We start from the raw sequence: 24102 nt of genomic DNA on the forward strand, positions 1-24102 counted from the left end.
CCATTAAGTTTAAACTGTGGGAAAGGAAAAGATATGATAATAGAATTTGATTAAGTTGTACCTTCGAGTACTATTCTCCATCAGCATTTAAGAATTCCTTACCTATTTCTGAATGAATAAATCAATTACTGTTCAAATTTTATTTCAGATCAAAGCACTTGGTCCTACATAAGAAGTATCATATTGGTGGCCCTGTTGCCAGAAAAGCCGCATGTGATTAAACTGGAAATGTTACCACCATAGCAGATAACTTTTCAACTAGGACAAAATGGAATATTATATGAGATATCCCTAGTGGCATTTTGTAATAGTTCCTTATCCTGGCTTTCTAAAGGGTAAAGTGTTTTCTAAGAATTTCACATGGCCTTCAATGGCATAGCTCCTCTCTTAAATTACTCTGGCTTTCCCACAATTCTGCCAGTCAGACTTATATTGAAACTGGCTGAATGGTGTAGTGACAATAAATGGATTCTCAAGGATTATTCACAAGAACTCAAAATATATAAAGCATTTTGGGGCTGCCTAGCTGGCTCAGTTGGTAGAGCATGAGACACTTGATCTCAGGATTGTTAAATTCAAGCCCCTCAGCGGGCATACGGATTACTTGAAAAAAATAAAATACATAAAGCATTTTAACATTACTGTTAAAAATCATCATATAATGTTAAAAACGAGTTATCTTATGTATAGGGCGCCTGGGTGGCTCACTCAGTTGAGCGTCTGACTCTTGATTTTGGCTCAGGTCACGACCTTCCTGGGATCAGGCCCGGCACGCCTGCATCAGGCTCCCAGCTGACAGTGCAGAGCCTGCTTGGGGTTCTCCCTCTCCCTCTCTCTCTGCCTCTTTCTTTCCCTCTCATTCTCAGTAAATAAATAAACATTTTTTAAAAAATGTATAGTTACTTTTTGTAATGAAAAGAGGGAGAGATGGTATATTCCTGTAATTTCTCACAGCTCTAGAAATTCACTGGATGCAAACTGACAGCTCAGAGAACAAAATGCCATCCTACAGATTCAAAAAGTGTTTATTAATCATTCTAAATTTCATTCCTCTTTTTAATGTATTCTGAGAATATCGTGGCAATCAGCATTACATTATTGTTGTAATGATAGCTTAGGAGGCAACAAAAATCCTCTCTGGGATACTGAAATCAGATAAGTTAGAGACAGCTGACAGAGCACTGTAGGGGCACTTTGTTTAGAAATAGCAGGTAAGGTGCCTTCTACAATAGTAAAGTCATCCCAGGTTTTCATTCCAAAACTCCACAGATTTACTTCTGAACTAACCCTACATGAGCCTCAAAAACAAAATATATTCACCACCAACAATAAATTAGCTGACATGTGAGCACATAACATGTGGCTTTAAATATAGCACTAAATTATTCGTCCTCCATAGAGATAGAATGGACTCTGATTCATAGAGCAGGTAACAAACCTAAGGCTCTCAATCACGGCTGAAGGAATTTACGTGCACTGCAGACATTCACTCTCTGTAGAAGGTCATCGCTTCACAGCCTGGGAAATAATCCCTGCCAGCGGACTTGCAAAGTGCCTGAGGCATAGCTCCTGAGAGGCATAACTCCTCTTCTTTCAAGGCTAGAGGTCGGAGCCATGATCACAGCTCAGTCAAATTTAAAGGAAAAATGTATCTAGGGTCAAAAATATCCTAAGGAAAAATAGAAGACTAAAACTAAAAAAATATACTGTGCTCCTCTGGGCTTTGGCATGGTGATAGAAAAACCTGTTGCAGAATATTAAATGTAGATGTTTTTTCATCTGATAGCTTCAAAATAACTAAACTAAAACTGAATACAGAATCCAATGCATGTCATGCTGCAATCTGGTTTGCGGACATTTTTAAATGCTACAAATCCTTTTAAATCCTCATCAGCCTAAACATTCTAGAAAAGAAAAAAAAAATCAAGTTTAAGTGACTTAAACATGAAATGTGAGCAATGGCTCAGTGATTAAATGACTGCATCAATTAACTTGAGTACACAGAAAGAATGTTGCTCTTTCAAAGCAGTGTTAATTCTGCCTCTGATCAGACAGACTCCTGCTCATATCAAGGTTGTTGCTTCATAAAACACAACTCATACAGCAAAAGAGGAGAAATGATTTATAAATAAGAATAAAATGTTGTTTGGGAATTCTTCATAAAATAAACTAAATTGATGTTTATGTGAAAAATACAGTCATTTCCATACACTTCCAAGAGTGAAAAACTCTGAAAATTGTTTTTGAAAATCATGAGACAGATGAAATTACCATAAACTCAACAAAAGTGGCTTGGTACCCATAAAAATCATAAATGAGTGTATTTAAAGATTAAATGCATTTCTGGATGTACGCATTGCAAAGGGGAAAGTGTTTTATTTTGGTCATCTCTGCCAACTGCTATTACATGCTGTCACTTTCAGTAAGGGGAAATGTATTTGCAAAAGCAGAGTGAGCACAACAGGCCTTAAATCAGACAAGTTGGGGACTGCTGACAAAGCGCTGTCTGCACTCTGCCTACCAGGGCCCTTGAATATCAGGATTTTATGGCGTGTTTTCCTGACATATCTGATACTTAGTAAACCCTACTGCCTGCTTAGAATCTGGAGTACTAACCTACTTGCTATTTCTAAGTTTGCTCTCACTCTTTCAAAGGACCAGGCTCTACCCTGGCAAGAAGGAAAGGAGTAATCCCTGATGAACTAACTGATTTTGCCCTTTCATTCTTCCTGGCTTTTCCAATCTCAGTTCACAGGTTACTTCCTCACGGTTTTTTTCTGTGTTACTCAGAATGTTATGGTGAGGTAGTGAGTTAACTCTGAAATCTCTTCAGCTTACACCAAAGTTTTCTTTCTCACTCATACAAAGTCTGTTTCAAGTCTGGCAGCTCTCCACAGCAGCTTCCAACTGGTGAGTGACAGTTCTATCTCTGTGACAGGGTTATCTTAACATGCCATACTCATATTGCCATGAAAAGTTAATAAATATCTGGAGAGCAAGGTACTATCTCATAACTGCTTTGGCCCAGAAGGGCACCACTCCTGTCCACAGGGCATTGGCTAAAATTAGTCACAAAGCCATGCCTAGCGGTAAAGAGCCTGGGCCATATACCCTTCCCAGTAGATCTGGAAAAAGAGAAGAATAACACATGGGTAAGTACTTTAAGTCTCCACTATACATTTTTCTAACCCTGTCCTATAAGTGTAGATTGAGTACCCACAATGCACTCTCCACTTTGTCTTCACTCCACCATAGAATATAAATTGTTTATTATCTATTTTACTTCATTAGTCAATAGCTCTTTGAAAGGAACAACCAGATGCTGTCTTCCTGACTAAATTCCATAAACAGAGAAACAAACATAATCACAGAAAGTCTGATGCATGCATGTCTAACGTTATTTGAGAAGTTCTAATTACTAAGATATGGTAGCAACATCAAAAATATATTTAACTTTGGGGTGCCTGGGTGGCTCAATTGGTTGAGTGTCCGACTCTTGATTTCAGCTCAGGTCATGATCCAAGGGTCATGGGATTGAGCCCCGTGTCAGGCTCCATGCTTAGCATGGAGCCTGCTAAGATTCTCTCCTTCTCTCGCTCTGCCCCTCTCCCCAATTTGCACTCTCTCTCTTTAAAATAAAAAAGCAAAATAAAAATAATAATTTTTTAACTTAATATGAAAACAACCGTTTATTCAACATCAACAAATATTCACAGAATGTTTCCTGTATGCCAATCAAAATCCAGGTTCAGAGAGAAAGGTTGTAATTGACATAAACAAAGACCTTTACATGTAGAAATTCACATTCTAATAAAGACATGCAATAAATAAACATCAGAAACAAATATCCAAAACAAGATTGCCAGACATGAGAAAATACCAGTAGGAGAGCTACCTAAGCAGGCTGATCAGAGAAGCACTCTATAAAGGTAACATCTGAGAGACACATGATGATAAGAAGCCAACAATTAGAAAATCTAAAGCAAGGGTATTTTATTTTAATTTTTTTTTCAACGTTTATTTATTTTTGGGACAGAGAGAAACAGAGCATGAACGGGGGAGGGGCAGAGAGAGAGGGAGACACAGAATCGGAAACAGGCTCCAGGCTCTGAGCCATCAGCCCAGAGCCCGACGCGGGGCTCGAACTCCGGGACCGCAAGATCGTGACCCGGCTGAAGTCAGACGCTCAACCGACTGCGCCACCCAGGCGCCCCAAGCAAGGGTATTTTAAAAGGAGAATACAACTAGTCCAAAGTGTAAAGCAAACGTAGTATATTCAAGAACGTAGAATATATATATACGATGCATACAAATTAGAAACACCCCTAACTATAGTTACATGTGAAATTATCTTGCAATAAGGACCTTATGTAAAGTTCAAGATACTCTCACTTTTATGGAATTAACCTCTAAATTGTAGAGTTAAAGCACGCTTCCCAGCATATCTCATCACCATCAACCATCAATGTTACTAAGTGCCTTAAATCAGACTCTTCACTTAAAAAAATACAATCTTTTAGAAAATGAGGCAAAAATATATGAAGTGTGAGTTAATACCAAAATTTTAAAGCAATGTGTGACAAGAATAAGACATACCTTCACAAAGTATAAGGCTAATTACCAAATAAAATTCTCTACATAAACTTTTATTTCTATATTATCCATAAACTCAAGTTTCAAGAATGGATGGACTAAATGGATTTTCAATAAATTTGCAGGATACAGTGGGCATATTTCTGCCTTAAGAAACAGTCTGTGTGTTACATACAATATTCATTTGCAGGGCACCCAAAAAAGGTAGAGACTAACTTTCCAGAGCAGCTAAAACTAAAAAGTACAACAAAAGGACCATGAACGCTTAAAGGGGTGGTGATAATGAGAGATAGGCCATTTTAGCATGTAAAACAATGCTATGGATGGGCAGGGAGAAATTCGTGGTTTCAAACTTGAACTCCAAATTATTCAACTCAAAGGCAATCAATCCAAATTCCATGCACTGGTTTGCAATAACAGCAATTCTCATATATACAATAGGATATAGTGTGTCCCAGAATGAGTGGTAATAGGGATTTATATATTTAATGATAGTTGGTGATTCTCCCAAACTATGCAGAGGAGGCTAACTACTATATAATAGAGATTATGAACTAAAAAGAGGAAAAAAAGTTTGTTGACATTTTTTAGGTTTATTTTATTTTTGAAAGATAGAGAGAGACAGAGACAGAGCATGAGTAGGGGAGAGAGATGCAGAATTTGAATCTGTCAGCACAGAGCCCAGTGTGGGGCTCGAACCCATAAACCGTGAGATCATAGCCTGAGAGCTGAAGTGAGACACTTAACCAACTGAGCCACCCAGGTAGTGCAAAAAAATGTTTGTTTTAGTTAACGTTTGCCCAGAAGCAAATCCTGAGACAAAGATTCATATGCAATTGGTTATATAGGAAAAAGCAATGGTAAGGTAAGACAGAAGTGAAACTTGGAAGGAAAGTCAAGCATAAAGGGTTAGTTATTAATCAAGTATCCACTGCGGATTAAAAAGAAATAAAAATAATAATAATAATACCTCTGGGGACATCTGGCAACCAGTTTACAGCAGTGTAGCCAGTATGTAAAAGGGTGAAAAGGGTTTTATATAGTTTTATATAGTCATTCATGTCAGTCATTAACTGAGGGATACTCCCAGGCAGTATTAATTATCTGGCATTGCTGGTCTACTGAGCAGGAAGGCAAAGTGGGCTCTGGTGACAAGAAAGAGTCCTCAGGCAAAGGAATACGATTGCTCTATGTAACAGCCAGCATACACTGACATGGCATGAGCAAGGGTATATTGGTGGTAAACTGATCAACACGTGGATGGAAATAATCTAGAAGACCCATCAGAAGTGTGATTTGAGCTGGACTCTGAGAAATGGGTTGGATTTGGTTAAGGGAAAGCATTTAAGTTATGAAATGTGGCATGAGCAAAAGCATTGAGGTAAGAAAGCATAAGAGGCATCCTAGATCAGTTATAAGCCAGTTTGGCTAGATCATGGAAACAGTTTATATAGGATATTCTTGGGAAAATATGGCAAAAAATATGTGTTGGGTCCATATTACAGAAGGCAGAAATGCTAGGCTAAAGAGTTTTAACTTTTTCCCCAAGTATTGAGGAACATTAAGTGTGCAAGCAGGACAATTAATAAAATAAAAACATTACTTTATGGCATTAATATCCATGTTGGCACCAATCTTGTCCTTGGAATGTAAAATCCTATAGGATAGGAACTGAATCTGTTCAGTTTCGTTGGGGGAGGATTACATGCAGAAAGGATTCAGTAACCTATTAGCGATGAGCACTTGAAATTCAAAGAACCATGGTATCTAAATACCAATGGTTTCTAAATACCATTTTCTACTAAAAGGAACCAATATTCCTTGGAAAAAGGACTGATTCCAGATCTGTGCAGAATATTTACAGTAAGAACTTAAAATATTTTGTCATGCCAGAAAGGAAGTAAACTGTCAAACACTACAGTAGTCTGATCAAAAGAACCCAGGGACCCACTTAGGGTTCCCACTGACCAAAGAAGTAATTTGAACATCAAAATAATAAATATTATAGAAATATTTTTAGATACTAATATCTTCAATAACTTGAAATATATTAAAATTTTTAACATCCATGAGTTCCTAAGTATATTTAAAAACTTGAAGGGGGCGCCTGGGTGGCTAAGTTGGTTAAGTGTCTGACTTTGGCTCAGGTTATGATCTTGTGGTTCATGAGTTTGAGCCTCACATCTGACTCTGTGTTGACAACTCAGAGCCTGGAGCCTGCTTCGGATTCTGTCTCTCTCTCTCTTTGTCTCTCTCTTTCAAGAATAAATAAACATTAAAAAAATTAAAAAACAAACTTGAAGGATATTAGGGAACTAACTCATTATTCTAAAAACTAGGAAATAAATGAGAAAATTTCACATTTATGCCATTTTTTTCTGTGTAAACTGTACTAAATGAGGTAAAGTTCTTCACTATAAAAGAGAATTTCTGTTAATAAATGTAGCATGATCAAATAAGAATATCATCATTTTGCGACTTGTAATGAAATAATGGAAGTAAGCAATAATAATTGATGGCTACTAAAACTATTAGCTGGCAAGTTGATGGGATAATTTATGTTTATCATAAACTTTATCAGCCTAACAATATCTAAACCCAATAACCAACTGTAACATGAAATAGACAATCAGTGTATGCCACTTAATGTAAAATAATAGGTAATAAATAACACCTATAAAGTCTCCTCATTGAAAAAAATTTTTTTTTAATCTGAAAAATCCTGTAGATTTAACTGCCGGTTTACAAGAAATATAGGCAATAAGATAATGTGAGAATACAATTTACAAAATTCAGAATATGGGAAACTCTACAGAGCAGATAATCATTATTCTCAAGTAAACTGCAAGAAAAACTACAGGAGAATCTATAGATCAAAAAACATCAAATGTAACGTGGAGACTTTTTAAAGTCCTGATTTGAGCAAATCAACCATAAAATATATTAAAGAAAATTTGAGACAATAACATTTGATACTGAACATCTCTTCTATATTATGGAATTACTGTTAAAATTTTAGTTGTACTAATGACATAGTTATATTCTTTTTAGGAGCCATTTTACATCTTAAATATATATTCATAATTCCAAAAAGCTTACCCTTAAATATTTATTAATAAAATAATATAGTGTCTGGTGTTTACTTCACAAGAATACTAAAGACTGGAATGACTATATATTTATAATTGTTTACACTATATGATTAATATATGAGTGCTCCTTATACTAATCTATGTAATATAAGTTTGAATACAAGATTGGGTATTCCAAGTGAGTTAACTAAAACTTAGTATTTCTGAGGTCCTATGTGATCCTGGAAATCATTAAAGACTAAAGACAACTACTCACAGAAAAAAGCACAGTACACAGGTTTAAAAAGCAGTAAAGATGCGGTGCCTGATGGCTCAGTCAGAAGAGCACACAATTCTCGATCTTGGCATACTGATTTCAAGCTCCACAATGGGTGTAGAGGTTACTAAATTCATTCATTCATTCATTCATTCATTCATTCACTTTGGAAAAAAAAAATACAAAAGCAAAAAAAAGAAAAAGAATAAAAACAGCAGTAATGAAAGCAAATGTCGACCGGTATACATAACTTCACTGTCATGAGAGAAAGCTTCCAATATCTCAAATTCAGGCAGGAAGCAGTGGTCAACCTTAACATAACAGACTCCTTAATATGCTGAATGCCAAGGATGCATTTCAGTAAAGAAAAAAACTCTGGTCCAGGAGACTACCAAAACCTAGCTTTGTAATCTCGAACTCACGCAACTTCTTTAGGCTTTAGGAAATGAAATAATTAACAGCACAAATAATGGTGTTGTGAGTACTAGCTAAACCCTCAACTTCCTAAGAGCTTTGAATGCATTATCCTCTTTTAACCTCATAACCCAAAGAGGTGTTATGGGAGCTTGATATACACCCTTCAAAGGACGATTAAATGAATGAAGAATCAATACATAGTACCATTTTGCACATGAGGAGTTGAGTTTCAGAGGCCCAGAACTTATTTAAGGTCATATACTGGAGTAAGTTGGTCCCGCCAATATGCCAGGTTTATTCAACGCGCAAGTCGACTTTGAACACGCCACTGCATTGAAGCATACAGGAGAGGTTAGGTGACTGGTGTGAAATACTGAAAAACTTAAAACCGTTTCCACACACCTACGGTTTTCCATCGTCCGCACCACACTTCACATGTCTCGGTATGACGGAAAAGGAAAACCAGCCCCTGACTCACCACCAAGAAGCTGGACCTTAACAGCAGTGACCTCCCGCCCAGGCTCCCGAACGCGTTCACCCCCAAGCCCCTCCCCTTCACGGATCACGCACAATTTGTGATCCTCAAACTACATTTCCCATAAAACCGTGCGAGGACAGGGAACCTCCGCCGGAAGTCAGGAAGGCTCTTTCCGACACCGGGAAGAGTGAGCGTGGGGTTTTCCCGGTCTTGCGGCAGTATCCTGCTTTCCTCTATTCTGGTTACCTTTGGTTAGTAACAGCAACGGCAAGTTAGTCGTCCCCGGTGCCCGCTCTGGGTTGGGTGGCCAGTTCCCAGTGCTTTTTGATCTCAGCGCTGTCGGCCTGGCCATGCTGGGTTGTTTGGCGCAGTTTCGGGGTGCGGTGCGGGTGCTGGCGCGGGAGCTGGCGCGGGAGCTTCCCGATGGGGGCCGGGGGCGCAGCCTCTCGGCTGCTGCTGGTTTTCCAGTCAAGTCTTTGAGGTGGGGAAAACAAAATGCTGCTTCAACTGTAGATTCACGTTAAAAGAAGGAATCTCACAGTAATAAGAAAAGAAACTATCTCAAGGCATTTAAGCGTTTGGAGAGAAAGTGCGTACGTGTTGCTTGACTGGTTAAATGGCCACCTCGAATGCCCAGGGACGTGGAAATCGTTAAATAATGGGCAGTGACTTCACTGACAGAGCCGTACTTGAACTCTGCCCTGTTTCTTGAACCATGTGACATTGAGCGAGGCACGGGCCCCGGTACACATCGGTAAAAATGGATGTGGTTTCGTTAAAATCTAAGGCCCTTTTAACCTTCTTTAAACGACCTCTCAGAATAGTCTGTTCTTTTTGGAAAGCAAGGGCGGCATTAAGCTAAGTGAATCACCTTATCCTACCTTCAAATCTTTACCTTGTGGGAAACCCGTCAATGAAAAACGAAAAAATAAATCCAGCAGCCGAGCTGGATTTCAGATTTTGTGTAATTTTCTGGAATGAGAATCGGTTCTGTTTCTAGATGGCTTTTCTGCCAAAAAAAAAAAAAAAAAGCTTCCTTTCTCCTGAGAATATTGAATCCTTAAGAACTGTACTGGGGATAGTGAATAGTACTATATTTTTGGAGGGCAGTTTTGCACTCTGTCCTGTGGAGTGGCCTCTTGGGAAGGTGAAGAAATGAATGACCTCAGAACGTAAGACAGTAAAATATTGCTTAAAGAAAACCTAACTGAAGAATCTTTGTGATATTTTGTGGAAAATCGATTTACGGGAAAGGCAACTTGGAAGGGAGACCATACATGAGTCAGTATACGGCAATAATTCAAAATAAAGTCCTGGAAAGTTGTAGTTTTTGTTATTGATAATATTCGTAAAGCATTTAGAAATCTCAATATGAAGAGAACAGTGAGATAAATTCTATAGTAAATCAAAAGAAATAAAAAGTTGTTTTCTAATATAGAAATCACTCCTTCTAATTTAAGTTGTAAACATATTTTCACCATTCCTGTGAGTTTTTTCTTAAGCTTTTTGTTTTAATTCCAGTATAGTTAACATACTGTGTTATGTTAGTTTCAAGCGTACAATATTGTGATTCAGCAATTCTGTACACTATTAAGTGTTCGTCATAAGAGTGCTCTTTAATCCCCATCACCTGTTTACACACACACACACACACCCCTCCCCTTTTGTGAGTAGTCAGATTTGACCTTTTTTATAAGTAGCAGAAAAATACAAACAGGAAAGGTGAACAGTTAATCTTTTTGGCCCATGTTTCCCCTAAATTTTGTTCATACTCCTATAAAATTGATCAGCCAAATTGCATTGTGAGAACACTAGACACAAAAGAAGTCAAAATGTGTGGATTATAACCTTTCCTTTTTAGGCTAAATATCTTATTGCTTAAAATGATAGAAGTCTAGTCAGAATCACAAGTCAATTCTTAGTAGCATTTCACTAAACAAAAATTCATACCTTAAAAAGTACTTTGTTCTCAGAACATAACTCGTAGAGAACTTAAGCATGAACTGTTTCCACAAAGCATTGCTCAGTCTGTGCCCTACCACATTCAATCCACAATAAGTCAATTTTTATAAAGAGGTAGGAAACATTTTCTATATATTTTGTTCTTACTGAAAAAAATGGAGTAACAAAGCAGACAAAGTTAATGGTTTAAAGTTTCTGTCATTCAAGTTTTGACAAAGTGACCACCAGCACAGTGTTCAATGAGAGATCCAAAATACATGGTCATTTGATTTATGACAAGGATGACAACTGCAGCACAGTGGGACAAAGATGGTAATTTCAAGAATGGTGCCAAGTCAAATGGATTATCCATTGGATAAAAATGAATCTTGCTGCTACTTTACACCATGAACAAAAATAGTCCCACGTGGATTATAGAATTAATTGTACAAGGGAATGCAAAAAAGTGTTTTCAAGTGAAATGTAACACAGGTTTCGAATAAATTAGCTGTAGGATCATAATTTTCCTAAAGGCAGGCACCTATTTCTGACAACACTGCCTCTAAGAGAATACTAGTTATCATCTGCTAAAAACCCTCTGACTTGACTTCTGTCTGCTTTAACCCCTCTCATTCCCTTGATCTATATTGAAATCTCTCTGATCTGCCTCAGGTACCTTGACACCCCCTCTCAAGGATATGCCCCCCCCATTCTCTTTTATTGCCAAAGATCTTTATACATTGTGTTATACACCCCCCATGGTGAACTATATTTAAAATTCTCAACTGATAACAATTTTGAAATGTATACTATGATGACAGTTGGCTATAAATGACCTTTTGAAGAGTATATAGCTTTAGAAACCATGCCTATTCTAATTATATCAGCATTCACATAATGTTCTAGCATTGAACCAAAAGCAAATGAAAATGAAAGGTTTTTTTCTATTTTCCTTTTTTTTAAGGAAGAAATGTCTTCTATAAAAAGAAGCCCAAAGCAAGAAATAATTTCCCAGTTTCACTGTTCAGCTGCAGAAGGAGATATTGCCAGGTTAACAGTAATCCTCAGTCATTCTCCATCTCTTCTCAACGAAACTTCTGAAAATGGCTGGACTGCTTTAATGTATGCTGCAAGGAATGGGCACCCAGATATTGTCCAATTTCTACTTGACAAAGGGTAAACATTTTAGGCACTACTACTTGAAGGGCTCTGTGGTTTCGTTTCTGGGTTACATATTTCCTTTTAAATTTTTCATGTAGCCATATTTATACCAATAGACTTCTAAATAACTTGTTGACCAGTTTTATTATATAAAAACATAGAAAAATACCTAACTAAAAACTTTTAACTTCTTCTGTTGAGAGAGGAACCCTTCATACTTAATAACAAAGCAAATTTATGAGTTAGTCTAATCTTTTTCTCCCAGGTAGAAAATGTGGATCTACCCACTATGGCTATCAAGAACCCCTTGTAAAATTGTAATTTCTTCCTATAGCACAGAAAACCTACTGTTTTTTATTTTACAGTTCTCCAAAAATTTTAAATATCTTGCTATCTCTAACTTTGCATCATTTGTGATTATGTCTTTTAACCTTCCCATTAGTACATCATGTACAAAAAAAAAAAAAAAAACAACTTATGTAATAATGATTAGAGGGCTATTATGTGCATCTGGAAATATTTTACTTTAATAAATATTAAAGAAAATTTTTATTTCCTATTTTATTTTTCTTTCCATTTGTAGGTGTGACAGATCCATTGTCAATAAATCAAGGCAGACTGCACTGGACATTGCTAAATTTTGGGGTTATAAGCATATAGCTAACTTACTAGCTAATGCTAAAGGTGGGATGAAGCCTTGGTTCCTAACTAAGGAAGTGGAAGAATGTGAAAATTATTTTAGCAGAACACTATTAGACCGAAAAAGTGAAAAAAGAAATAATTCTGATTGGCTACTAGCTAAAGAAAGCCATCCAGCCACAGTTTATATCCTTTTCTCAGATTTAAATCCCTTGGTTACTCTAGGTGGCAATAAAGAAAGTTTCCAACAGCCGGAAGTCAGGCTTTGTCAGCTGAGCTACACAGATATAAAAGATTATTTGGCTCAGCCTGAAAAGATCACCTTGATTTTCCTCGGAGTAGAACTTGAAGTGAAGAAAGAGTCCTTTAATTATGCTTCAGAAGTCCCAAGAGAAGAAGATGGGTTGGTTGCCTGGTTTGCTCTAGGTATAGATCCTGTTGCTGCTGAAGAATTTAAGCAAAGGCATGAAAATTGTTATTTTCTTCATCCTCCAATGCCAGCTCTTCTGCAGTTGAAAGAAAAAGAAGCTGGTAAGAAGTGAATACGGTTTACTTGTATTGCTAATAATCTGGTTTTGGGAACTGGGTTGGAATTATATGTATCTGCATTTTCTAGGAGGCACACTTTTTTCATCAAGCTATGCAGTTAGGCTATCTTCATTAGAAATTTCCTGAAGTTCTCACTCTAGGGGACTACTCTCCTGAGCAGTTACAGCAGTTCTAATCAGCCAAGATTAGTTTCCCTAGAATTAATCCTACCGCATGCTGGTTTTATTTGATTCTTCACTGAATAATATTAAGCACCTGCTATACACTGAGCCTGATGGCAAAGACCTTGACTATTTTGTTTGCTGTTGCTGGGTGTGCTAGTTCAGGTGGGATCTTATATGCCATGGTAAGAAATTAGGAGTTTTATTCTAAAGTTCATTTAAATGTTGTAATCTGACCTATGTTTTAAAAAGAAACAAAAAACAAAACCCCTCACTCTGCCTGCTTTGTAGATCATGAGTTGTAGGTAATTAATTGTGAAGTCAGAAGTCTTATTAGAGGGGATTGAAGGTTACAGTAGCCTAGCTAAGAGATTACAGTGGATTGGGTTGATGGAGAGAAAGAGTTTGAGATGTTCTGGAGGTAAAATTGATAGGGCTTGATCAGTAGGTTGAGACTACTGTGAGAGGGGATAGTAACCTGGACTATACAGCCTGAATGAAGGTGACAGAGGTGGAGAAAAGGGGGCATGTTCAAGATATATTTTAGAGAGACAATCATCAGCACTTGTTGATGGATTGGGTTTGGGATATATAACGATGAAGAAAAAAGATCATGAATAATTGCTAGGTTTGAGACTTTAGTAATTTGGTAGGTAGTGATATTTCTTGATAAAATAGCATAGGGTGACAAGTTGAGCAAAGGAAGCAAGACAGACTTGAAAGAAATAAGATTTTAGTTTTGGGCATATTTAGTCTTAGAGAAGGATATTAGAAACTGGAACACAGAGGAGAGGTCTAAACTAGAAATACCCATATGGGAGTCATCAACATGAAGGTGATATTTAAATCTCAGGGAACTACTGAGATTACTTAGAGAATTGAGAGCAAGCAAGAAAAAGCCTTAGAATCACATGTAAATCCCCCTAAATTTTGAAGTCAGGTAGAAACAGAGGAGCCATCAAAGGTATTGTTGACAGTGTGGCTACAACCTAAGAGGAAAACAGGAGAATGCTCATGGAAACCAAGATGGCAAAGTATTTCAAGGGAGTGGTCAAATATACCAAATGCTGTTGAGAATTTGAGTAAGATAGAAAAAGATTTTTTTAAAGGATCTTTGGTTTTAGAATATGAAGCTGTTGATGAATTTAACAAGTGGAATATCAGTGGAGTGGAAGGAATATAAGCTAAATTATGGTTGATTGAAAAGTTAATGGGAGGTAACGAAGAGGTCACTCTCAGTGTCCACCTTCCCTTAAATGTGTGGTAGGCCCTTCCAGAGGCTGCTTAGATGCCTCCTCCCAATGTCTGGATTGATATGTTTTATTCTTCACATCTGTGGAGAACACATAATTTTTTATAATAGCACATGCGCACACTCAGGGGAAGCAGAGTAGGAGGGAGAAACTTAAGCAGGCTCCAAGCCCAGCATGAAGACCAATGCAGGGCTTGATCTCACAACCGTGAGATCATGACCTGATCTGAAATCAAGGGTTAGACACCTAACCGACTGAGTCACCCAGGAGCCCCAAAGTTGCACTTTTTTTTAAGTTTATTTATTTGGCGGGGGGGGATGGGCAGAGAGAAGGGTAGAGAGAGAGAATCCCCAGCTGTGCTGTGTCCTGTAAACACAGAACCCAGTGCAGGGCTTGAACTCACCAACCATGAGATATGACCTGAGCTGAAACCAAGAGGCAGACACCTAACCGACTGACCTACCCAACCCTGCACTTTTTAAAGAAAATTTCTTTGTAGCAATATAAGTTTAATATCAGAACGATCTCTCTCTCTCTCTCTCTCTTTTTTTAATAGTTAGGAAACTGAGGACCTTTCATTCATTTAGTGTATAAACTTACATAGTTAATGTAACCTCTTCGTGCTTCATTTTCCTCCTTCAGGAAAAGATAATAATAGTACCTATATCATTGCTCTAACCATTAAATAAGATGATGTAACCCATTGAGCTGCTTTTTATTTCACATAAAATATATTTGTATTATTTGTCATTCATACTATCCATCCATACCACACTATCCTCTGTTTCAGGCAGTCCAATAAAAATATACCTGTTTTCTTCATTCATTCATTCATTCATTCATTCATAAATACATACATACATACATACATACATACATACATACATACATACATAAAATCATGTATACAAACATCTTTGCATGATGCTTGGCATATAGTATGTACTCAATAAATTTTAGCTTGTCTTATTGAAACAATATTGAAATAATGTAGATATTTAGCATAAATTACATACTACAAGGTAATGTAGTAGACAAATATTTAATGTTGCCTGTGGTTCATTGAATTTCAGTATTACATTTATTTTTATGTATGGTTTATTAGTTTTTGTTTCCCAGTTTAAAATATTGTTATTTATGGTTATTTTGCTTATTTCAAAAATCCTTAGACCAAATAATGTATTTTAGGGAGAGCAAGTTTGTCAGGCAAATGTAAATGTAGCATTTCCAGTTTTATTGCTTCAGTTGTAATATTTCTGGTCAGGCCATATTCTTTTTTGAAATACCAGGGTATCTAGCCAAAGTATATATATACTAAGATTTTTTTCTTGTAGGCATTTTTTTTCATGAACAAAGTTAACCATGAATGTTATAAATACAGTATTTTTTTAACATTCCATTAAGTTTCCAGTTGTAAACAGGATATGTTTCACAGTGACAAGGAGCAGTAGTTTAATCACCCAGGAAAAGAGAAGTTCCTACAGTTTCCTACTAATATTTTTTTTTTATATAGTCCAAGTCTAAATTAGGAACTGGCTTTGTAATGTATTTTTGTAAAAGTCACTATTATAAAGTCAATTTTTATAAAATCACTATACACTAGAATTTTGTATATCCAAAATTTAAAAATCATCTATAGTAAAAGCCTGAGGTAATATAATATATAAGATAGATGTTAGTACATCTGTGTTATATGAGAATTGTATTTATTAGTTCATATTAAAGTTAAATCTAATTTTCATTTGTCATCTGTTGGATTAAATCTTTTACTTTAAAAGAAATATACACATCATAAAAATAGGAATACTAACATCCTTGATCACAGAGCTACTCAGAAAATATAGAGTATGCCTTTACTGACTTAACATTTTACTTTGATATTGTTTATGGTTTATCACAGAATTAAAATTTTTTATGCTTCTCTTAAAGGGGTTGTAGCTCAAGCAAGATCTGTTCTTGCCTGGCACAGTCGATATAAGTTCTGCCCAACGTGTGGAAGTACAACTAAAATCGAAGAAGGTGGCTACAAAAGAGTATGCTTAAAAGAAGGCTGTCCTAGCCTCCACGGTGTTCACAATACATCCTATCCAAGAGTTGGTAAGCCTTTTCATCTACAGTGAAATCTCAGCCATCTGGAATCTTAGGGAATAAGACGTTCTCTGAAGACAAGATTTTGAGTTGTTCAGGGGTTTACCTTTTTATTAAAAGTATGTTTAACTCTTAAGACTACAAGTATGTATACTTTCATGACTTTTAAGTAAGGGACATTGTATATAATTAACTCATAGTTAAGAAATGACTAATCAATACGAATTTGATGTATTAAAATAGGTGATTTCAAAAGTCCACCAATCTGGATCCATGTAGTGCAGAAACAAACAAACAAAAAAAGCCCCAACATTTCAGTGCCTGTTTGAGGCATCACCAAAGCAGTAAAACTAGCTTTTCATCACTGCTGGTGTCTGCCTCCTGCTCTCCTCCTTCTAATTGCTGCTTTGGAGTCTCCTGTAGGTTTGGAAATCTGAGAACCTAGTCCTTTAAAACTTGTGAAAAAAAAAATAGATAGTCTGAGAAATATCTGAGCAGGTCTCCTGGTAGTAAAGTGCATGACTTGGTAAACCCTGTTTTCACTGCTCAGGAGCATTTTACATTTGATTCCTGTTCTCAGTCATGACCTAGTGGATTAGTGACTTCTGGGAAATAAACTGTTACTTAATTTAAATTTTATTTTTTTAATGGCTTAAAATTTAATCATAGAGCCACATTAGCTTTTAAATTTTTTTTTTCAATGTTTATTTATTTTGGGGACAGAGAGAGACAGAGCATGAACGGGGGAGGGGCAGAGAGAGAGGGAGACACAGAATTGGAAACAGGCTCCAGGCTCTGAGCCATCAGCCCAGAGCCTGACACGGGGCTCGAACTCAGGGACCGCGAGATCGTGACCTGGCTGAAGTCGGACGCTTAACTGACTGCGCCACCCAGGCGCCCCAAGCCACATTAGCTTTTAAAAACATTTTGTTCAGGATTAGGATGGAAGGGAGAGGGAAATTCACATTTACATAGTAAAATTTGTATTTTCTTTATGCCATGTAATATCTTCTGTAACTTTTTTATAATTGAAAAATAACAATATGCCTAGCATACCATACGTATATAATAATTGTTGCTATTTAGAAGACAGAAATGGTCTTCCTTTAGTTTATAATATTCTGTGCAATTTCCCTGAAATACTTTGTCATCAGGCAGAAAGAAACAATCACATAACTAGACAAGAGTCTTGTTCTAGGAGATACAACTTATTATAGTATTCAACAGTGATTTTACACAATGAGTCTAAATTATTTTTTTCTATCATTCATCTTATTTTTAAAAAAACAGATCCCGTGGTAATCATGCAAGTTATTCATCCAGATGGGACCAAATGCCTTTTAGGCAGGCAGAAAAGATTTCCCCCAGGCATGTTTACTTGCCTTGCTGGATTTATTGAACCTGGTAAGCCTTTTTCTTCATAACTTTAATTTTCCTTTAACTTATAATTCACAAATAACAATTCTAGATAGCATTTGACAAATTCTCATGCTATGAAATTGGGATCTTTTTAAATTATTTTTCTGTGTATTTTAAGTGGTATAATTTTGTTTTTACTAGAATAATTTGGTTTTGATAATTCAACATTTCTTCTTTAATATACTGCTGTTACACAAGGTATCTGTATCACTTACACCTCACTGGACTCAACTGTGTCACCTTTTCAAAGAGGCCTTCTCAGGTAGCCCCAAATACATTAGTTAGCCTCGTACCCTACATTCACAATTCTGTCATCCTGCCTGACTTTTCCCTACAGCACTCATCACCACCTGACATGGTATGTATGTATGTATTATCTTATGTATGTTTGCAGCTGTTTATCTATCTACTTATTTATTATCTACTCACACCAGAAAGTAAGTTCCATAAGGGCTAGGACCTTACTTCATTCATAGTTGTAGCCCAAACCCTTAGAACAGTGCCTTATATATACTAAGAGTTCAATAAATAATTTGTGGAGTAAATGATAATTAATATACATGTTTAATCTTAGCTTCCAGTATTAATCTGCACTAGTAATAATAGTAAACATACATTGTGCCACTCTGTTTCGAAGGCTTTCCATATATTGAATCATATGATCCTTATACAGCTTTATAAAATAGGTACTATTATAGCAGTTTTACAGATGGGGCACTAAGGTACAGGAGCTGGATAACTTGCCCAAGATCAAATAGCTAGTGAGTAGGTAGGGCAGAGATACAAACCTGGACATTTTGGCTGAGTCCATGCTGTTAATCACTCTGCTGTCTCTAATAACTCTAGACTGTTTTTTTAACTGCTGTGTACCATTTTAAATATTATTCAACTTACCCATTCTGCTGTTGGATGTTTAGTTTATATCAGAGTTTCTGCTATTGTAAACACCCCCAAGAATATTCTTATGTTACTACTTGTGCACATTTGCAAGAGTCATGAAGGGTTTAAACTTGAGAATAGAATTGCTAACTCATAGTATATGAGAATCCTAACCTTTTGTAGATGTTGCCAAGTTGTTTTCTGAAGTGTCCCTACCAATTTACACTCTTTCTAACAGCATATGAAATGTTCTGTTATTCCACATCTTCACTAAGTTAGGATTTTCATACTTTATAATTTGCCATTCTGATGGGTATGAAATAATGTCACTGTAGTTTTCATTACTGTGCTGATGGAGCATCTTTTTCAAATGTGTTTTAGCCATCCAATTTTCATTTTCTCTGAATTTTGCATGTTTATATTCTTTGTCTAATTTTGTTTTGGTTGTTTACCTTTTTTTTCTATTTTACGAGTTTTACAATATGCTAATCTATAGCTATGGTCTTGCAAATATCTTAATGCTAGTCTATGACTTACCTTTCCACTATATTTTTTGGTGAACATAAGTTGTTAATTTTAATATAGGAAATATATATTCGTCTATTTCAATTTTTTTAATGTTTTTGATTTTTATTTTTGAGAGACAGAGTGAGACAGAGCACACGCAGGGCAGGGGCAAAGAGACAGGGAGACACAGAATCTCAGGCAGGCTCCAGGCTCTGAGCTGTCAGCACAGAGCCCAATGTGGGGCTCCAGCACACAAACCATGAGATCATGGCCTGAGCCAAAGTCTGACACTTAACCAACTGCACCACCCATAGCCTTATATAAATCTATTTCAAATAAAAAGCTACATTTAAATAGCAAAATATTTTTAAACTTTCATATAAACTTAACTTAGAAACCTTTATTCTACTTCTCAATTCCAAAAAAATCAGAAATATAAAGTATATTTATAGGCATTATTTAACATAGCTGAGTCAACAGTCCTCTAGAAGAACAAAAACATTTAGAAAGAAAAAATACTTTCATTTTCAGTGGTTTTTAGAATTTTAGTTTTATGTGGTCTTCAACTCTTTTGAGAAAAGTTATCTGCAATGATTCTTTGACAACATAAGAAAAAAAATTCCTTACATAAGAAATTTTAGCCTTTTATAAAAATCTTGTAATAATAATTTGTAACTATTTAGTGATAATAAATAAATGAGAATATATAAAATGCTTGCCTAATGTTTAGCCAATATCAGTGCTGGATAGTTGTAGATGTTACAATTGTTACAGTGTAACTAAAAATTTGGACCCTTTAGAAAGGTGTTATGGAATCTTGATTATTCATGTGGTCATATACTAAAAGAAATCATGTTTTCTTGAATTCCAGTCTAGTTTTAGGCTCTGCATTCTGATTCTTTGAACTGGGTTTCTGTCCAAAGTGATTTCCAAATGTTTGAACCATTCAGAGCACAAAATGTCTAGGAGATGTTCATCAGCTACTTGTTCTTTTGCCCTATTTGATTAGGGGAGACAATAGAAGATGCTGTTCGGAGAGAAGTAGAAGAGGAAAGTGGAGTCAAAGTTGGCCATGTTCAGTATGTCTCTTGTCAGCCATGGCCAATGCCCTCCTCCTTAATGATTGGTTGCTTAGCTGTGGCAGTGTCTACAGAAATTAAAGTTGACAAGAATGAAATAGAGGATGCCCGCTGGTTCACTAGAGAACAGGTAAAGTTCAATTTAATTTCCTTCTTCTATTGATTGTTCTCTGACTGTATCAGTTTGGGCATGCAGCAAGGATATATGTTTTCAACAACTTGAATGAATGCTATGGCCCACTCATCATGCATGGATTACAATGTAATTGATGTGTCCTATGTTAACTCATTCTGTGGGAGTCTTCTAGTTGATGATTCTGTGCCTTTTTCTAATTTCAAATGCCAATCCTTCAGATTAATGATACCTTTCAATGGACTTAAAATAGGTAAACATTATTTCAAAGATGAAAAATAGGAATATTATTCTTAACCTTTTTATATTTTAGTTTACAGCATTAAAACAAGTAGCTCTCAAAAAATATCAATACAAATGCTTAAAATTTTTGAAAAGTTCTTGTTCATTTTAAAATATGCTTAAGGACAAGAATAAAAAAACTATATAACAAAGATACACTCACAAGAACTTTTTAAAACATTATCCTCCAGTACTAGAAGGCAAGATAAACTACTTATCTGTGTTTTGCATGACCTAAAGTATTTGTGTAGAAAAAAAATGGATACACTATTAGTAGTGAAGACCTGAAATCTTTTCTGATTTTGCCTAAACAAAATTAATTTTATTTTATGCTCAACCTCAAAAAGTAGAAATCAGATTTTTTTTTCAAAATTTTATAAAGGGGAACCCATTCCAAAAGTTGACTTCACTTTGAAAATAAATGTGGAGCATATACTTTTCTTTTTTGTGACGTTACTTTCATAAGAGAATATGTCTTTCTGGAATATTTTGTTAAATTGAATCACTAACTCATTGAATCTACTAAAATTACTGTACTAAATTTTGCATGTTGAACTTGGGTGTTGTCACTTTCTCCTGTTGTTATTCACTGTAAAAATCATCATGTTTAATTGGATTGTATAAGCATAAGAATAGTATTTAAGTGTGACAGTGTTGAAATCCTAATACATTTTATTATGGTATATTTTAGGTTGTGGATGTTCTGACCAAAGGGAAGCAGCAGGCATTCTTTGTGCCACCAAGCCGAGCTATTGCACATCAATTAATCAAACACTGGATTGGAATGAACCCCAATCTCTAAATCAAATAACTAGACTTTGAATATTAATTGACTTCTAATACCACTTATTCCTCAAGTGAGAATAGAAATATCTGGTGCTTTTTAGAATGTCACAACACAAAATACCATACTAGGATTCAGAAATATTTTCAACATGTACTTTCCATCTTAACCATAGAATTTGTATTTTTGTAAAATATAACACTGCCTCAGATTTTTTTAAATCTGAGTTAGCCTTCTCCAAACATTTTTTTGATTGTGCTTCACAGTTCTGTCTCACTAAACCATATTTCTAATAAAAAAAAATCATGTTGTAAAGATATATGTTCTAAAAATGGAAACAAACCTGAATTCCAGTGCCTTTTTTAAGCATTAGACCAGTCACTATATTTCTATTGTTGAGAAATGAGACAAAATAATTTTAATGAATTTTAAGCTTCATTTTCAGTCTTTTCATTACTACAAAGATTCTTTCAGTTGTCAGTAGCTGATTTTTGCTCACTTCCCATTGTATTCCATTTTTTGTTCTGGCTCCTTTGTTCTAGCAGTGGTGCTATTATAGTGTTGCCACTAGTCTGCTTTGATCAGTGTTAAGAATTTTCTACCTTAACAACTGCAGTGATCAGAATATTGTGCCTTCATGGAAGGAGACCTTAAGTGAGAGCGTACCACTGTGTATGCGACTTCCCCCTGAAACCTAAAATCAATTAATCTATCTGTTATACTCAAAGTTGTTCTTAAGACAAATCAGAATTCTCTGCTTTTTCACTGAAATTACATGTATTTGAAAGGAATTCACCTCAAAAATCAGATGCTAAATATTTCCCAGATAGATTTACGTATTCAATAAAAACACTGGCTTTATGTCATTTTGTGATAAGGGATATATCTGCATTAGCAAAAAATTATGTAATCATTACTAATATTAAACTCAAATGCAACATTTTGATTTTAGCCCTCTTTCAGCGTATTCTAAGAAGCCTTTATAAAATAAGTGTATTTTAGAACTGAATCAGAGGAAAATAGTAATTCACAATTTTGTAACATAGAACTGTCATATTTTAAGACTGTTTTGAAATTAAGTCTATAAATGTATAAACTTACATAATTTGTTTATTATGTTAGAACTGGAAGAGATCTTAAGGATAATATATGTAGTTCAGTGACATTCTTTTATAGATAAGGAAAAAGAAATCCTGAAAGATGAATTTAACTAATTTAATCAATTAAAGGTGAATCAACTAATTAATCAATGAAAGTTACACAATTACAACTTATTATTGTTAATACAATTAATTGTAATTACAGTTAAGTAACTTAATTTTAACGGTCTATACTGGATAGCCCACTGCAAGACTCTCCCCTCTAATAGGAAGTAGAAACTACTACTAAAAATATAGGTAGAATATATTATAATAAGGGATGATAAGAACAAATTTAATTTACCAAATATTGTTAATTACAATTTTAGATACTAAAATCATTTAACTTAAATATGATCATTTTCTTAGATAAAACTTTCCTGATGAACAATGATTTTCTTAGTAATTGAAGAAAGTTGATTGGTATCAGGACTGTAGACAAAATTGACTTACATTGGACATTTAGATACATAATAAAATTTAAACTTCATAAGAAAGTAGAAAATTATGTGACTTGATTATTATTAAGTATGATGACTTGGGGTTCAGTTTTACTCCAAATGTTCTTAGAGAATCTAAGATTACATCGCAGAGTTCTAGGTTTCCATGTTCAGATAGTAAAATAAAATACAAAATATCAACAAAATGTAGTTATGAATTCAGTTTCAGATAATCCTATACCCAGGGAAAATCATTAAGTATAAATTATTATTAATAATCATTTTTAACATTGTTTACCTCTAAGAGGTGAATAGTTATATGTAAATAAAAAAATAGCAAAGAAATGGTAAAGGTTCAAGTACCATGAATGTATTCTAATGGAAATGAAGGTAACAATACATTAAAATATTTATCTATTTTCTGTTTTGTGTTACGTATTTTTTAATGTTTTGATAAATGTCTTCTGAAAACTGAAAAAAGCCCAATTTCAGTCATCCTTTCTTGTTTAATGATGTGTAAACAACAAGTATAAAAGCCCATTTAAAAGTAGCCATATTTGGCAGTGCCTGGTGGCTCAGTTAAGCATCCAACTTCGGTCAGGTCACGATGTCAGTCTGTGGTTCGGATCCGTGAGTTCGAGCCCGGTGTCACGCTCTATGCTAACAGCTCAGAGCCTGAAGCCTGCTTCGGATTCGGTGTCCCCCTCTCTCTGCCCCTCCCCTACTCATGCACATGCTTATGCTCTCTCTCTCTCAATAAATAAACATTAAAAAAATGTTTTTAGGGGCGCCTGGGTGGCGCAGTCGGTTAG

General features: G+C 35.5%; 1 protein-coding gene and 1 long non-coding RNA gene across 4 annotated transcripts in view; one reads left to right on the forward strand and one right to left on the reverse strand.

The window, feature by feature from the left end:
* LOC147584241 (uncharacterized) overlaps positions 1-9540 on the reverse strand; it is a 386937-nt gene extending 377397 nt beyond the window's left edge. The window contains exon 1 of one of the 2 annotated variants that reach the window (XR_015244077.1): positions 8761-9540. This is a non-coding gene — a long non-coding RNA (uncharacterized LOC147584241). The remainder of the gene's footprint in view (positions 1-8760) is intronic. The other variant, XR_015244105.1, reaches the window with a different exon arrangement.
* NUDT12 (nudix hydrolase 12) lies at positions 8971-23712 on the forward strand. Of its 2 annotated transcripts, none has more exons than XM_086686692.1 (7): positions 8971-9087; positions 11742-11953; positions 12522-13108; positions 16470-16637; positions 17919-18032; positions 20443-20642; positions 21619-23712. In XM_086686692.1, exons 2-7 carry the CDS (start codon positions 11748-11750, stop codon positions 21727-21729), a joined length of 1386 nt encoding a protein of 461 aa, XP_086542818.1. In that variant the 5' UTR covers positions 8971-9087; positions 11742-11747; the 3' UTR covers positions 21730-23712. The 2 variants fall into 2 exon arrangements, with proteins under 2 accessions (XP_086542818.1, XP_025780432.1); XM_025924647.2 differs by having other exon boundaries at positions 8980-9087; positions 11746-11953.
* The last annotated feature ends 390 nt before the right edge of the window (positions 23713-24102 follow it).

Source organism: Puma concolor, chromosome A1 (genome assembly GCF_028749965.1).
Source record: "Puma concolor isolate L17-30 chromosome A1, mPumCon1.1.hap2, whole genome shotgun sequence".
In the NCBI taxonomy this organism is placed as follows: Eukaryota; Metazoa; Chordata; class Mammalia; order Carnivora; family Felidae; genus Puma; species Puma concolor.

Bases quoted from the DNA above. Each gene is read 5' to 3' on its own strand.
- NUDT12 (XM_086686692.1), top strand. From the start codon at position 11,748: ATGTCTTCTATAAAAAGAAGCCCAAAGCAAGAAATAATTTCCCAGTTT. The intron at 16,638-17,918 runs GTAAGCCTTTTC...TTAAAAAAACAG, and splicing joins TACATCCTATCCAAGAGTTG to ATCCCGTGGTAATCATGCAA. The intron at 18,033-20,442 runs GTAAGCCTTTTT...CTATTTGATTAG, and splicing joins TGCTGGATTTATTGAACCTG to GGGAGACAATAGAAGATGCT.